We start from the raw sequence: 17,588 nt of genomic DNA, 5'->3' as shown, positions 1-17,588 counted from the left end.
TATTATACTAGGGTTTTCTTTTCTTTTCTTTTTTTTTTTTTTGCTACTGGGGATTGAACTCAGGTCTTTGTACTTGTGAGGCAGGCAGTGGAACCACTGAGCTAAATCGCCAGCCCCTATACCAGGATTTTCTAAAGGCTAGGGATGTAGCTTAGTAGTAGGGCCCATGCTTAGAGCACACAACCACACACATATCTCCATAAATACTTAAAGATGTTCCAAGATAGGTACCTTTCCTATTAAGCACTATAAGATGTGTCAAACTCCTATGTTTTAGTTACAAAATATGAAGAGGCTTTGAGTTTCAACCCATCCTATCTTAGTACAAAGCATGTAATAGATCAGGAATTGACAGACTGGCGCAATCGGCAAATTTGGCCACCTATCTATTTTTTTGTAAAGAAAACATTTTTTTGGGAAGATCCTATCCACATTCACTTGTGCCATTCATTTACATTCGTCTGTGGCTACTTTCCCACTGATAGTGGATTTGAGTAGTGGCCACAGAGACTATGTGGCCCACACAGTTAGATTAGTTGTAATCTAACTTTTCACTGAAAGTTTGCCGATGCATGTACTAAATCCTGTCCGGTGTTATAGCATGAGTAAACACAGGAACTCTTTCTTTCCTAGCCTAACTTTCTTATGTATATTTATTAAAGTAGGTTTTATTTACAAATATTCAACCATGCACCTCCTTCAGGCTCAGAGATTATTATTTTCTTCCACTGGAGAAATGTCCTTGCTACCATTCCTTAGTAATGATTTTATTTAATAGAAGGTATAAGCTTTCCAAAGAAATTTTGTATGGTTACTTCAAGTATCCATAGTTGTTTTCTGCCAACTTCATCTTACATTAGTGGTAAAGCATAAAATATTGAATGAATCAAATAAGTCTTCAAAAAACCAACCAGATATTCTTGCATTCATTAAATAAAAATATCCTCTATATTGCTCTTCTGTTTAAAGAAATTAGCCTTTGAAGTGGGAACATTTTCAGATACTAAACTATATTATAAACTAGTATTCTTGCCTTTCATTGTGGGAGTTAAATAGAAAAAAGATGAATTGGCAAAAACTGGAGAGTAATGTTTAACGTTCTACTCAAGAGCTGTTAGGTGTTTGAAGGAAAGTATAATGAAACTCCAGCACCTTAAACAACACAGTGCTCACATCTAACTTACTCGGCTCTGAGTCTAGGGAACACAATTCCTTGTAGTTATTTGAGATGTACAGCATCAGGCTAACTTTAAGAATTAGCAATAGCATCTGTGCACTCTGGGTCCTAGGGAGTATTCAGACTCAGCAGAGTGGCTCGGATATATGGAAGAATTTGATTAAGCGTTTCACAGTAGTTTCTCATTTTGGGTAGACTTGAGAAAACTCAGTTCTTCCTTCCAGAACTGAGACATACTTTTGCTGGGGAATCCCCGGACAGCCTCTGCTTGTGGAACAGCATCTAGTTCTGTTTGTAGCAGAGTAAGATTTTGAATTGATGGAGAGGGGAGGAAACCTGAATGGAAGTAAATGTGAACATTCTTCTGCGAAATGGTTTGCATCAGCAGCTCTGGTTGTCCCACCACCAATGGTTAGCAAAGAATGGTAGCGACCCTCACACATGTAACTTGAGATCAAGAAATATGGTGCATGTGAAAAGCTGAACACTTGCAAGATGTAGTTTAGAACTTTTGGCATGACATGGAAGAACCAGTGAGCTCCAATATCATGAATAGGCTAACATTCTGTGTACTGTATTAAATCAGAAACTCGATGGCAAACAAAGCAATCTCCAGAAACAGCAGCAGCATTCTTATATTCTATATATTCTATATTCTTGTGGAATATAGATTGCCCAGTGATGGATTTAAAACAGTATTTTTGAAAGTATGCATCATATTCAAATAGTGGATTATAGAATCATTTACTGTTGCAAACTTTTTAAAATTCCGGGATGCATCAAAAGTAGTGAGGCTAAATGTTTTGATTAATTTATCCTTCCGTTTTTTTACACACAGGGTGTAGAGGTAAAGTGTTGAGTTTCCAGCTAAAATATTGTGAGACACCTCTTTACAAGAAGCAGAGGGCCGCAGTAGATGCATGGGTTCTGTTGGTAGAAATAAACTGTGTATCAGTTTCTACATGAACATGGTGGACGGCGGCAAAACTAGAACTAGTGGAATGTATGCTGATACATTTCTTAATACTGCTATATGTTTTGCTTTAGCTCAAGCAGCTTTACTTTACTGTTTTAAGGCAAAACTGAGTTTGTTTAGTTCTGACTTTCATTCTTTACTCAGTTCACTGTGATTTTCTCTTTTGCCCAGGAGACTGCATCAACAATTTGAAAGCTATAAGGAACAAGTGAGAAAAATAGGGGAAGAAGCCCGGCGTTACCAGGGAGAGCACAAGGATGATGCTCCAACTTGCGGAATTTGTCACAAGACAAAGTTTGCCGACGGGTGTGGCCATCTGTGTTCCTACTGTCGCACCAAGTTCTGCGCCCGCTGCGGAGGCCGCGTATCTCTGCGATCCAACAACGTGAGTGTCCAGCCAGGCCCTCTGCCTCCCAAGCCCACCCGGGAGCACACGCACTTGGCAGCAGACAGAGGCTCCCTATCCCCTCCCTGTCTGCATGGTGCTCCAAGAGTCAGGCCGACTTGTGTTACTCCTAAAAAGATCCTGCCCTCAGTGTGCGGTGTAATAAATGGTTCCTCTTCCAAAGCAAAAGTAGATTACTGCGGAATAACTTTACCCATGACAGTAAATGTATTTTTAGAATGTGGTAAATGTGGATTTAGCCTCTGAGAATTATGAAACCTTTGAAAGTTGTTATGGCAAATTCTTCTTAGGGAAAAAAAAGTAAATTACTTTTAGTTTCTGCAGCATTAGTTTTCAGTCTGAATGAAGGTAATGTTGTATAGGGCAAACTATGTCAGGAAGTTGAACCCAAGATAATATATTAAGCCATGCTTAGCCTATATGACAATAATTTCACATTCAACTTATCTTGTGGTGATTATTTGAGTATTTAACAAGTATTTTTAAAATATAGCAGTTTCTTTGTAATTCTGAGAAGTGCACTTCTCATTTTCTTCCCTGTGAGCTATGTTTTGACCTGATACAACTTCCTTGTCTGGCTTAAATTACAGGTACTGCTCTGATTTCAGAGGGTTTGAAATATGTGAAATTTTTTTATCTTTTAAGATGCTAGTGTAGTAGAACATATTGTTATTTATGAAATTCTAGATAAACTTATTTGGTTCACAATATATTTTAATGTTGACTTCATCATACTCCCTAGATTACTATTACAGAATTATTTATAGAAAAAGCTGGAAGAGGGCTGGGGATTTAGCTCGGTGGTTCCACCACCTGTGTCACAAGCACAAGGACCCAAGTTTGATCCCCATTACCAAAAAAAAAAAATCTGGAAGAGTTTTCCTTGATATAAAACTGTATCATAATATAGACAGTTATGATAATTGTAGACCTAAGGAATCCCCAGTGTTTTTGTAAAGAATCTCTCATACTGTTTAATCATGTAGATAATTTAGTATAATATTATATTTTAAAATAATGTGAAAAAGGCTGGCGATTTAGCTCAGTGGTTCTGCCACCTGCCTCACAAGCACAAGGACCTGAGTTCGATCCCCAGTACCAAAAAAAAAAAACCAAAAAAAAAACCAAAAAATACAAACAGACAATGAAAGCTTTAAGCAGTCATGTTATATTTCTAATTTGAAAACCACAGAAGGAATCTCTCAATTTACATGGTAATCTTTTTTAGTCTGAGTTTTAAGTAGATAGTCTAAAGTCACTTTTGATGGAATGAAGGTATTTACTATTGATATATTTTTAAATTTAAGGTAAGATTATTACCATCTCTTTTGCTTTGAGAAAATTATTTCTGTGAATTGCAGCTTATCTATAAAACTGGGTAAAACATTACCTTGTATAGTTGTTATAAGAATGAAATTAAAAATCTATGCCTGTAATATACATACACTTTCTCTAGGTTCCATCCTAGAATAGTGTGAGTTTCATTTTTCCCTTCTAAAACTGATGCGTCGTAGTTCATCCTGATACGTGACCTTAAAGCCTGTCTAAGAGCAAGCTTGGGTATTGTCTGGCACGTAGGAAGCACACCAGATATATTCGCTAATTTTTCTTTTTAGTGCTCTTAAATATATACCTTGGAATAAATTCTTATAGGTGAGATCTTGAGGTGATATCTACATATTTAACAGCCCCTGTGCAAAGGGTGCTATTCAAGCTGAAAAGGCACTGTGTCCTGAGCATGAGGTGTAAAGCAGCCCAGTGTGCCTTCTAGCTGAGCCCCACGGCCGCTGGATGCTGTTAGTCAAATTCTTTCTGGGTCTGAGGCGAGCCAGGGCCAGTACAGTTGGCTGTTGATATATTAGAATCATCAGGGTCAGACTCGGGATTTAAGAAGCAGCGTGTTTAAAGATGATTGACTTAGAGGGTACTTGGGCTTTGAAGAGAACTCTCCTGCCTATTGTAGTTCATCAGTCTTTATGAAACCCACCCAACCTTGGAAAAACTATTTAAAAGAGCAAAATAATGGAAGACCCAACTTAAATTTTTTGTCTTAGGCATAAGACCAAAAAAAATATGTACTGTTTTTTTTCCTATAACCTTAGTGTTGAAGTAGATATCGCCAACAACTGTTGCTTTTGGAATAACTTGTGGTCAGAATAATATATTGCTTTTCCAATTTTCATCTGTTAAAATATTTACCATTGTTAAATACTAATGTGATGAAATAATATAGTACAATTTTATGCATTTTAGTAAGTATTTCTTCTTAATAATAAACTACTTATGGTACTAAATTCACTTTTCTGAAGAATATTTTAAATGTAGACCTACTAATCTAATTTCTAGAACATTAGGAAATTGTACCCAAGTTAGTGGGCATCTATTGACATGGAGTAGGTCCGATGCAGTCATTTTCAATGGTTTTACTTTTCAAAATATCTATTTAATGGTTTGAAGAAACACGTGATTGTATTATTAAAACCAGTTGATTGACACATGGCTCATTTTTGTTTTTCTTTTCTTTTTCTCTCTACTCTGCTTCCTTGGACGTGTTCCCAAAGGAGGACAAAGTGGTTAGAATCCATGCTTTCTTTTCTATCATTTGTTATTATATTGTTGTGAACTTTACTAAGTGGATGTTGCACCTAGTGTTGTTATATTTCACAAAGAAATTATATGTTAGGAGAGCTCATTCCTAGTTGTGCATATGAAAAAAATGAACATCTAGGAACATGACAGAATTTTGTATTGATTTGTAAAGTCTAGGTAGTTTGAGTTCACGAGGACACTGAAATTTTAATATAATTTATATAATTATGAGCTCATTTGTCTTCTTAGCTCTTTGAGTTTTGATGATTATTCCATCTGCTTTGGGTAATAAACTCTACTGGGCTTTATCAGCACTCCTGAGATGCAGGGGCAGGTGATTTGAAACTTTATTGCAGAAGGAGTGGAATATATGGAGAGAACAGAGAATGGTCAAATCCAAATCAAGAGCTCAAGATGCAATTTTCTACAGAACACGAGCAGCAGAGTTATAATATTGAACCACATTTGGCCGTTTTCTTTCCCTTGTGCATAGAAATCACTCATGGCCACGAAAAGTCACTTTTAACTCACAAAGCCTCTTTATATGGGGAAGATAGGATCCAAGTGGAATTTTAGGTCTGTGTCTCCATTGTCTGCACATTCTATACACCTTCATGTGCTGTAAATTAGAACTTCTGCACAGCTTTTTAATTTCTCAGTATGAGGCTGAGGCCATGAGTATTTCAGGTTCAATATATCAACTCAGCTGTGTTTGGTCTTGTTTTTAAAGCCTAAAGGTCATTCTCTATAGCATGATTAGCAAGCATGATATTGATTATTAACCTGTGTTTTTAAAATTCATGCTAATATATATTCATTGATTTTTTTTTTAAATGAAAAAAATTAGGTTGAGAAATTGTATAGAATGATATGTTTTCATTAAGTGTTTTGCCTGTACTGTTGCTGGCCTATGGGATCATTTTCGGGAATATTTCTTTCATGTAATACTGTACTTTATGAGAAAAAGCATAAGTAGAGTACCACACATGGGATTTCATAAATATTATTACTTTGAATGAGTATACATTCTAATTGTGGATATTTTTTCATTCCTTTGAAGAATAAAAGTGTAAGTAAACAATAATGCTAATGTGTAGGCAGCCATGGTGGAAGTAGTTAAGCTTCTTCTCCTGAGCTGGGCACTTTAAATTATTTTCTTTACTTCAAGCAGAATGCGTTTATCTGTTGTTTTATTTCTAAGTCATTAGTCAAAATTTCTTTCAGAAAAATTTAGCTTATTGAGGCCATTTAACAAATCACCTTTCTAGTCAAATTTTAGTCTTAAGTCATGTTAAAGAGAATAACTAAATAGTAAATGAAGTCTTAACTTGTCAGTCCTTTCTTCCTTCTGAGCACTTTCATTTTTGGTAGCGAAATTATAATCTGCAGAAGTATGTGTGTATTGTTCTTGTTGGTATGATTGAAATGGAAAGAGTAATGATGGTGAAAAACTTTTCTAAATGCAGTCTCCATTTTGAGCAAAACAGTAATAATGATTTCAATCTGATTTATTAAACTGATGAAGAAATGTGATTAAAATTCTAGAGGAAGCCTATACATGGCTAATGTATAAATATTTTCTTTGCTAAGTCCAGCAAAAAGCTGTTATATTTTTCAGGCAGTATTTTGTTTTAAATATTCACCCTTAGCCCAAATCATATCTAATAATAACCTGGAGGACAGTTTACTTGCTTATAAAGGAAATGGCTGTCAGAATGAATCATTTTGAAATGGGTGTATATAATAGTTTATAATAGGAAATTATTTTGTACACATGCTTGATTTGATTGGTAAAATTATGATTATAGTTCTTATTTTATTGAAAGCCCTCTTCTAAGCCCAAATATATAGAGATACTATAAAGTTCTCAATAGCCTATTTAAATTGTTTTACTCTATTTAGTGGAATAGATTTGAATTTAGATAGCTCCCTTGGAAACATTAACACTTTTCTGGTAGTAAGCCAATTGAACTGAATCCTCCAAATTCCATTCCTTTGGGATTTTCCAGAAAATTTTGTCAGTATTTTTTAAGAGGGAAAGATTGGATTATAAATATAGTAACCAAAATGAACATGTTGCATTTCTAGCTTATGTATATTTTCATAGAAAGCGTCAGATTTATGAGTTAAGAATATTTTATAATAAATATTGATATTACTCTGAGCACCAGAACCCTGCCATTTTCTTATTTTTTCAAAATGTGAAAGCTGCTCATATAGACCTATTTATTTGCAATTATGTGCAAAAATGTTTTTTTATGTCAAAGTAATAATTAATGAGGCATTATGTTTATGGAATCACAATTTCTTAAACCTCATAACTTTTCCTTGGTGTTTGTTTTAGAAATTGTGTTAAATGCTATATTGCTGAAACAAATGTTTTAATTTTTAAAAACTTAAGGTTTAGGTAGGGCAAAGACAGTACCTGTTGTGTGTGACACCAGCCTCACCATGAGGTGTCATCGGTGGGTGATCAGTTTCTAATGGTATAAAAGTCTTCCATTCACAGAATGCTTTTACAATAACAAAGTAGTAATTTTGGGCTTCTTCTCCTGCTAGGATTAGATAAAGGCAAGCAAGTCAGTGGAATCATTCCATTTTCAAAAAAATGATTTGCATGATTGCATTGCATATTTATTATTATTATGGAAAATCTTCTCAGAGTTATCCATATTTAGCCCATGGCATGACAAAGCATATGATCATTTGCAAAACCATTTGTAGGAATTTTCCTGGGCTCGCTTTCATGTTTTCTTTATTTCTAGATGCTTTGATAGATTTCCCTGGCAGTAGTAGTTTTAGCCTTCCCAGAAAGACATTCTATATTTATCTTTATAGAAAAGTGTATAAATGTAGATAAATATATCAATAAAATGTTAGGATTTATCAAGAGGAAAACTTTCATTAGATGGTTTGGTTGGTTAGATTTGTCAAGGTGTTTTGTCTGATTTTGTTGTGCTTTTAACAGCAAGCTTCTAAAAACACTTCCAGAGAAGAATCCAGAAAAGTAAATTTTTAATTTTGAATATGCTTTCAGAATTTGCTACACTGTTTTTCAAGGAAGTTCAATCTCTGGAATGAGTATGACCAGGGTTCGCTAAGAGCGAGGTAGAGGAAGAAGGTCCGGATCACGTAACTGCCCTTGCCTGTGTAGATGCTGTGCAGCGTGGAGCTGGATATGGAAATGAGAAGTCAATAGGCTCTCCCTCTGGCACAGTCGCTGTACCTCTGAACTGGCGTTTTATCACCTTTCTGTTGACAGGGCACAACAATTTACACACCTCAAGGGAGGAGAGGTTACATTTGGCTCATGGTTTCCGTTTATGCTGGGTGGGGGCCACTTCCGGCAGAAATATCATGGCGGAAGGATGTGATGGAAGGAAGCCATTCACCTCATGGAAGCCACAGAGCAGAGGGGAAAGGAAAGAACCAGACAGAAAAGAGCCAGGGACCAGCTATAGACTCATCCATCAATGGATCAATTCTAAATTAGAGCCCTCAAAATCCAATCACCTTCCAAAATCCTTACCTCTGAGCACGTGAGACTTGGGGGTGGGGGCGTTTATATCTAAACCGTACAATCGGGAATGGGGAGTAAGGGACTCTGCTGTTGGCTGCGCATACCAAGATGCTTTTTGATCAATTTAATATAAAACTTATTCAGTATTAAAAAAATCAATTATGTTTGATCACTGAGCACTTTTGTTTAACCAAGCAACCATGAAAATTAATTATGGTAATTTAAGAGCAAAGTCTTTCCCCTGGGTAATGTGCATCATTCATTCATTTACTTAAGGATTTATTGTATCGTGACCGTTAAATTTTGCCTTTGATGTAAAATGCACATACAAAACTTTTCTTCCAAAATTGTATTATTTCATAAATTCAGCTTAAATTTGTATATCTACATGCATGTGTTTGTATAATACAGATAAAATCCCATACTTATGCATAATAATTTTATGGCATGTTATACTAAAGAATAAATAAAATTTCCTGAGGTTCCCTGTTAGTGTTCAGTACAACGGTTGCCTGTTAATTAAATCAGCATTACTACTCAAGCCTTTTAGTGGCAAAAACACCTTTTGTGCCTTTTCACTTATAAGCCACAAATCTATTAGACAATGGCCATTCTTCATATTCTGTTTATTAGAGCAGTTTTGAAGATATTTTTAAAACTGCAAAATTTATTTGAGCACTTCTGTTGTTACTTTAAAAACTATTTTAAATAAATTCTACATCTTACAGCCATAACTCGAAGTCAGGCATATGGATCTTAAAAAGTTCTTGTTTTTTCTATATCCCTTACTACATTTAATGATAAATTTGTTCATTAAATAACTTATTTTGTTGTAAATATGGATATTAAATATTTTGTACATATAAAGTTCTACAGCAAATATTCTCTTTTAAAATTTTTTATTTGGATTTTTTATAATGGTGGAAAATAATTTTTGTGCATTTAATTTATGAGCATCTGTGTTGTGAAATTTTTTTCATAAAAAGTGTTTTGATTGACCAAGTGCTGTTCAGTAGATTATATGGGTAAAAGTAAAATATAAAGCTATCATGGAGAAAAATATATATAATATTATATTATATATAATACATATAATAAATATAACAGGCCTTGTGATTCATCAGTTATTTCTAGGGAATTTGAAAATATCTGTTACTTTTAACTACATAGAAACACAGATCCACCCCATTAGTCCTTGAGCCAGGTGTGCACTTAACATTTTCAGGGCAAGCGAAAGCAGGTATGACAGTCACGAGGAAAGGGCTGCCCATGACACGCTGGGGCCAAAGGAGGTTTCTAGGGGAAGCAGAAAGTCAGCCTCCCATGATGCTTGGAATACACTATTACAAAGGTTCATTTTTGTTTTACTCACCTTTCAACATTTTCCTTTTTGATTTGTTGCTTTTTATAAACTGGTTAAGATTTTTATTATGTATTATAATTGCTTTGTAAATTTGTGCTCAGACTAATGTACGATTGTTTCCTCAGATAGTACTTTTTCTGAAAGGGGCCCGTTTGCCTCAAATAACTATCTCACTATGCCTAGATGGGTAAGGGTCTTTTGTAGTAAGGAAGAGCGGGAAGGGAGCACAGAGATAATGCAGATCTCCACACTTTCTTCCTTGCTTCTGGCTTATTCTCCTCTCTTACAGAAAGGAAACTGGCCTCTGGCCTCTTGGGGTCAGCGTCTACATATTCTCTCATTTCTTTGGGCTGAGGAGAAGAGGGAGTGTTTGTTGGTTATGTGCTCAGCAGAAGGAAGTTTGGAGAAGTTGCTTATCTCCCAAAGATACAAGTCTAATTTAGAGTTCCATTTGGCAGTGTAGTTACAGTAGTGCACACAAAACAAACAAAAACTGCCTAGCATTGCTAGCGCTTTCCTCACTCCCAGACTCCCTTCAGGTCCCTGTTGAAACATATCTCATCAAACAGGCTTTCTGTAATTGCTTCCTACCACGCCATTTTGCCTCGTGTTACTGTTTAGATCTAGAATGTCTCCCCTAAGACCTTGTGCTCAGAGGTAGGGCTTTTGGAAAGCCATTGGATCATGGAGTTGCTGTACTTATCCATGGATTTAAGTTCTGAGCTCAATGTGCTATTAGGAAATGGGACCTAGTTGGAAATGGGTCACTAGGGCAGGATCTGAAACGATGTATCTACCTCCCTGGATCCTCTCTTCTCTCTGTTTCCAGACCTCCATGACATGAGCCACTCTCTGTCACCAGGCCCTTCTACCATGCCCTTTCTGACTTGGAGCCTACCAACCATGGACTGAGACCTCTAATAACTGTGAGCTGGTCAAAATAAACCTTTGCTTCTTTAAGTTGCAGCTGTTAGGTATTTTGTCCCAGCAACAAGAAAGTGACTAAGACAATATATTTAAGTTTTCTTCAAAATTTTCTGCAAAATATTTACCTACCTGTTTGTTCATTGTGCATTCTCTGAAAAGATATTATTTTAGTGTCTATAGTATTCACCAACTTCTAACAGAGATAGACCTAGAAAATATGTGATTAATGTTGAGAAGCGTTTGAATTCTGGGTGTAGAGAATCGGCTTCACAGGGCCCTGAAACTTCTAGACTCTCACTGGCCAAAGTCTGGCCATGCTTTGCGTGCCACATTCGCCATGGAAAAATGAGAGGAATGAAATTTGAACCCGTAAGGTCGAGTGCAGAGCTGTTAAAGGCTATTGCTGCTCTTTGTCACGGCACTCCAACTCTGTCCTTGTTCTGAACCATATGTCACTTAGCTCAGAAATCTCTGGGGAGACCTGTTTGCTTCTTAGGCTTTCCTTTGTCTGTGGTGGATAATGAACTGACCGTTGTTTTAGTCAGCTAATATTTTTGTTTTATGGTTGGTTGGTTGAGACAGAGTCTTACTGTGTAATTCAGGCAGGCCCAGAACTTGCTCCATAGCCCAGGCTGACCTTGAAATTGCATTCTCTTACATCAGCCGCTCAAGTATTGCAAATACAGGTGTGAGCCATCATCCCCAGCTCAGCTAATTCCTGATCTACACCATCTACTCCGAATAATGATGTCCATCTTTGTTTCGCAGAATGTATCCAAATTTCCTTCTTACATTTGTGCTTGTATCGACTTTATATGATTATGAAACTACATTCTTGAAAGGAAAATTAGCTGAGTGCTTTTGAAGAGTTGGAACTTTTGGACATTGTAAAGCCTTGTATGGAATAACAGCTGCTCTCGCAAGCTAATAACTGATAGTCTTTCTGTTAACATTCTACATGAATAATTTTTAAATTTAAATTTTAGAAAAGCAAAAAAAATCAAAAGTACTCTTTTGGTGATTGTTTTCAATGATTTTTTTTTTTAATTTTCATTCTTACGTACATCAACTAATTTTTCTCCTTTCAAAGGCTTGATACCACCATTTCTCACAGGGTTGACTGGCCCATTAGTGAAATCCAGTAATTAGTTTAGGATTTAGTTGCTACAATGGAAAAATGTGTACTTGTTATGGAAATTATACTAAAATGTCATAGAAAAACTTTGAAATAATTTTAATGGTTATATGAAAATGTTTAATTCATGACACTTTGATCATCACTTTCATAAAACATGTTAATATATACAAAATAATATAACCTACAATATGTTTAGTTTTTGATAATGGGAATATTTTCAAATGAACACTTGGAGAATATATCTCAGTGCATTTTGAAATTCTTTTTAAAACAAAAGTGTTCGGATTGAATACATTGTTTAGTAGCTACATTCTCATTAGTGAAATAAGTATTGTTATGATTGGAGAGAATTAGAGTTTGATTTGACACAATTTAGTAAGTGTAAGTCAACCAAAGATATACTTTTACAATTTTTAATATTGGTATATCAGTTTCAAGTGTTACACAAAGTCGTTTTGAACATGGATTATTTCATAGACTTTTATCTATACTGTGGTCATGTTAGTTTTCTAGGCAAAAGTCTACATAGAGAACAAAAGTAAAGACAGAGTTTAGTGATTTTCTGTACATCAAAATATTGACAGTGTGTTATTGAAAATTCATGGACCCTGCCTGAGAGTGACTTGGTAAGAGCCTGTCTCAAAATAAAAATTTAAAGAAGGACTGAGGACATAGCTGTGTGAAGGCCCTGGATACAATTCCTGGTATCAAGAAAAGAAAAGAAAAAAATAATTTTGTTAATTTCCTCCAAGAAAAATTCTCATTATAAAAAAGCCTATACTACTTATGGTGTGTATTAAAGGAAATGTTAAATATCATATTTCATTTGTGAACATGCTTTAATTCTTTCATTTCTTGGCTGTCATAGACCTTGTTTGGTTTTTCTTGGGGTTGTGGTCAGCATTTACCGCAGTGTTTCCAATGTAGTCAGCGCGCAAGTGAACACGGAATGAATGAGTGAAAGGAACATCCTTGCACGTATTATTTCTCACTTCATTTCTTTTTAATTCTAGTGCTTAAAACTCTAAAATATATTTGTGGATATTAGCATATATTTTACCTAAAACAAGATCATTCGAACTTTTTCTGTCTATTATAAGGAGCAATCTCATTGCATCTGTGACCTCTGGTTTTGCCTTCTCCACTCAGATTTCGTGATGAGGGAGTCCTCTTCTTTCTCACCCAAGATTCTCTAGAAGATACTTGATTAGGGCAAAATAGCAGGAAGCTTCCCAGAGCCCCTCTGAGTAGCCATGTCCTCACAGAGAGCAATCTGAGTCCCGAGTGGCCCATTCGTGCTGGATGGGAGTAGACATAGATTTTAATGTTTTGGACCATTCATTCGAGTTTTGCAAATAACTTAATTCCTTTTTTATGACTGCTTTTAATTACATATTTCTTGGTCAATTCTTTCTTGGTAATTAGGATGAAGTACTTTATTTCAGTCTGTAAGTTTGGTAGGGATATGAACTTGTCTGAAAGTCAAGCAATTTTAAAGATAAATAAAGTAACATTATTGAAAGATGGTGTTATGAGGAACTGATTTCATCTCTTATTTAAGTTTGCTCTTTTCTTGGAAAACCATAATTTTAGAATTCTATGACCTAAATCCATAATGTATGCAGTATTTTTGCCATCCTTTATAAATCAACTAAATGTAGTGTCAAGTTGAGGAGTTTACAGAGTGATTAAATTTGTTACATATATTTGGGTTTGTCTTTATTTAGTCTTGTGCGGCCTGTGTAAAAATATATTTATTCACACAGATATTTGCAAAATGCATTAGAAAATCTTAAATGAGTATTACATGCTCAAAATTATTATTCTATAATTTACTATATATTTTTGTATTTTTAAGATTTTTTCTGCAGATCTTTTTGCTTTTTATTCGAGATTATAAAACTATATTTAATTCTGCTCCATATCTTGGCCATAGAAAATATCTAATCTATTCCTCCCTTAACTATAGGATTGTTGTCACTTAATTTTGACAATGCAAAACATTTCTACAGCTATGGCTTGAAGACCATTCACATCTTTCACTTCTTGTATGCTTCCTTTTGAACCTAATTTTTTTGGTTTGTATCCACAGAAAGATTAAAAATATTGTATTTAAAATATTTAATTCTAATTTTGATGCAAATATAAACGTGCACTTTAAACAGTGTGGAACTAGAGAATATAGGCAGCAGGAGTAATTATTCATGAAGTGTGTAAATATATTGCTGCATATTTTTGTTTGTCAATCAAATGTCTTTGAACAAACTATCACTGCTTAGTGATAGTTTATTATGCATTGCTGACATGACCACCGAGGCATGTTAGGATAAATGAGAAGAGAATCTGGATTTAGGCATAAATTTAACTCATCTTCTCCAGACTGGCCATCCACTTTACCACCCATCTCTCTTTCCGGTCTTCCACGGTGGATCGGACAGTAATCAAGACCCGTTTCCTTGCTACTTATCTTCGACTATGGAGATCCGTGTTAGGCATAGCGTCCATACAGATGTATGGAGAAAAGCGTGTTGTCACTCCTGAAAATAATTGAGTGGAGGTTAAGATGCAGTTAAAAGGAGATGATAAAAAATGAGATCAGGAGATCTGAGAACTCTCAAGAAAACTACCAGTAGGCGGAATACATTTTTCCTGTGCATTGTCACAGACCAATCGTCAAACAAGATGCATTTCCTAGAATTCCTAACGGTCACTATACAGGGTATGCAGAAGTCCCCTAAAAAAGGAGATAGGGAACGCAACCAGCCCCACCCACTGCGTAGCTTGTAGGTGTGCTGACTCCCATCACGAAGAATTTTCTAGATGTGTCAGTGAGAGGCATAAAGAGGTTTCTTAAGCATAATTTTAAAAGTGCACACTCAAAGCAGTGTAAGGGTCCTCTGGGGAGAGCTGAATTACAGTCTGGGCTTGGAGTTTCATGTCATCTTTGGGGTACCTTATGAATCATCTAGCATGTGTGTTCCTGTCGTCTGGCAGGTCACACACCTGGCAGGTGATGGTAGAATGCAAACCACTTACATGTGTTTGAAGTTAAGATATACTGCTCAGCAATATTGCTGCTTTCTAATTGCCATATGTCATGAAATGGCATTTAATTTCTTTCCTCTCACCATTAAAAATGTGATACTTACTCTTAGCTCCTGCGCTTCACAGAATGGGTAGCAGGCAGCAGCTGGCCTCAAGTCGCTGATCCCTGCTGTACTGCAACAGCTACCTTCTGATCAATACTGCTGATCAGTCCTTATTGAACTGAAGGAACAGTGTCTCATTGTGGTATTCCACCTATCACCTCTCACTAGATGTGTGGTATGCATGATAATACTTTCTCACTCAGTCATGACATTAAATAAAAGTGTCAAATATTTAGCAAAATAAATTACAATTATTCAATGAAATACCTACTACTGTAGATAATAAATAGCAATGTATAATAGCATTAATATATATAATAGTATATAAAGCATAATGTAATTAATACAGAATGCATATATAAATTATCTAAAGCAATTGTGGATAAATGTGTGTATATACAGATATTATTTTATAATTAATAGATATCTAATAAGCTGTCCAACTGGAGTCATTTTTATTAACAATGGAAATTATCTTAGAAGACAATATGTTTTAAACAAACATGTTATCAATACTTGATAAATGACAACTCTCGATATAATCAGTATATATTAACTTCTACTATCACAAAAGTAAGATAGCTGTTTTATCATAAAATAAAGAATAAACCTATTTTCTTACTAATATACTATTATAAAACATATCCCTGGCTTTTGCTTTTGAATTATTAAGATCACACAAAAATGATGAATTGTGACTTATCATACAGACATGAGAAAAGAGAAGGAGCCATTGGATATGGTGGAGAAGAATCATCTTTTTACAGCTCCAAAATTTTAAAACATAAATGCTACATTCACTTTCTCCTCCTCAAGTATGTGAGAGCTGCCTTTCAGAGACAGGAAAATATAAAAATGAGTATAAATGCTTAGATTCCCTTATTTTCTTTGATTACCAAATATTATACATATGTAGCACATTATCAAAATAAACATACTGAAATTTATTTAAAACACAGTTTGAATTGTTTTTCTAGTTTCCATAGTTTTGAGAATGAAGATCAGAGAGCAAACACCCATCCCGACGTGTGTCTCTCCATTACTAGCAGTATGTTTCTACATTCTTTGATACTTAGTGACTGTATTATTGGTATTAATATTTTATATCTGTCTGTTGTTGACAATGGAAAAAATACCAGGTAGCTTTTAATTTATGAGCTTTACTCTCATTTTCCAAATTGTATTCAACATTCTTCCTACCTGTAAGCTAATAACAGTAACACATGCAGTGAAAGATTTTTCTCCTAAATTAGTGGTATGAACTATTTAATGAGTAGATAAACTGAGTTGAATTATCGCCCCTAATTTACTTACATAATGTCACTGTTAGTGCACAGTTCCATTCTACTGGGCTAGCAGGAAATTCAGTCTTAGTAATCATTGAGATAAATCATTCTGACCTATGCCTCTTAGGCAGGGCACACTACAAAAGCGTAAAACGTCCTCCTGTCAAGTCTTTAATGACTACCACAAAGACTGGCGAATCTATGGTGTACTCACAATCTGGAGATCTTTGCCGAAGCGGAAGCCCTGTTCCTCAGTTCCAGTTTTCAAGGAAGTACAACCCAAAAGAAAATCTGTACCCAACTCGTACATCCTCCTTGCAGAGGTACTGGGCAAAGAAAATACTTTATAATCAAATAAGCATTAAACCAGAACGTGATGGATTGCATGGACAACTCCAACACATTGCAAAGACAGAGAGAAAATCTCACCCTCACAGAGCGAAGAGGATACAACTTCTCCCATATGTGTTCTTGCGATAAGCAGGAAGTGGTCCTCAAGTAAGAGGACTTAGCAGCGCCTTTACACAAAGCTCACCCTGGATTCAGGAGGCAACTGGTGTGACCATTGGTGGTAGTTAATAGGCTTTATCCAGAGAGAAAATCAGCTTCTCCTCTCTTTTTGACAAAAGGTACATTTCAAGTTGGAGGAAGTACCTGATGAGGTCTGCTCCTTCCCACTGTGTGCAGAGGAAATGGTTCCGTTAGGTGTAAGAGATGGCCATGCCCCGCCTGAGCTGACTGCTGCGGTGACGTGAGCGGTTGGGTCAGCTTGGAGTTTTATGAATTGGAAAAACAATCACTGCCTCTCTGGATTTAGTTCTTATAAAAACGGACATATGCATATTGTCTATTTATTTCTTAATGCTGTTAAACAGGTTAAAATGGTAAATTTTTCCTATTAGAAAATTATCTTTGTATAAGTACAAGGGGTTTTAATTCATGTTTTCTTGCAAATGACTGCCTTTAGCACAGAAAGATTGAACTTTCACTAGAACGCCCATCTTGCTCTCTAATACAATTGGGACCCTGGTAGATTTTTTTTTTTTTTTTTTTTTTT

The 17,588-nt window shown here is 35.5% G+C and overlaps 1 protein-coding gene across 1 annotated transcript in view; it reads left to right on the top strand.

Moving 5' to 3' along the window:
• LOC109117846 (regulating synaptic membrane exocytosis protein 1-like) overlaps nucleotides 1-17,588 on the top strand; it is a gene marked incomplete at its 3' end in the record, with an annotated part of 222,763 nt that overhangs the window by 173,004 nt on the left and 32,171 nt on the right. The window contains exons 3-4 of the mRNA XM_019206588.2: nucleotides 2,325-2,538; nucleotides 5,121-5,132. Coding sequence (XP_019062133.1) covers nucleotides 2,325-2,538; nucleotides 5,121-5,132 — 226 coding nt within the window. The remainder of the gene's footprint in view (nucleotides 1-2,324; nucleotides 2,539-5,120; nucleotides 5,133-17,588) is intronic.

Source organism: Fukomys damarensis, unplaced genomic scaffold, assembly GCF_012274545.1.
Source record: "Fukomys damarensis isolate Sample0158 unplaced genomic scaffold, DMR_v1.0_HiC HiC_scaffold_27, whole genome shotgun sequence".
Lineage (NCBI taxonomy): Eukaryota > Metazoa > Chordata > Mammalia > Rodentia > Bathyergidae > Fukomys > Fukomys damarensis.
This window is presented reverse-complemented; position numbering and strand designations above follow the sequence as displayed.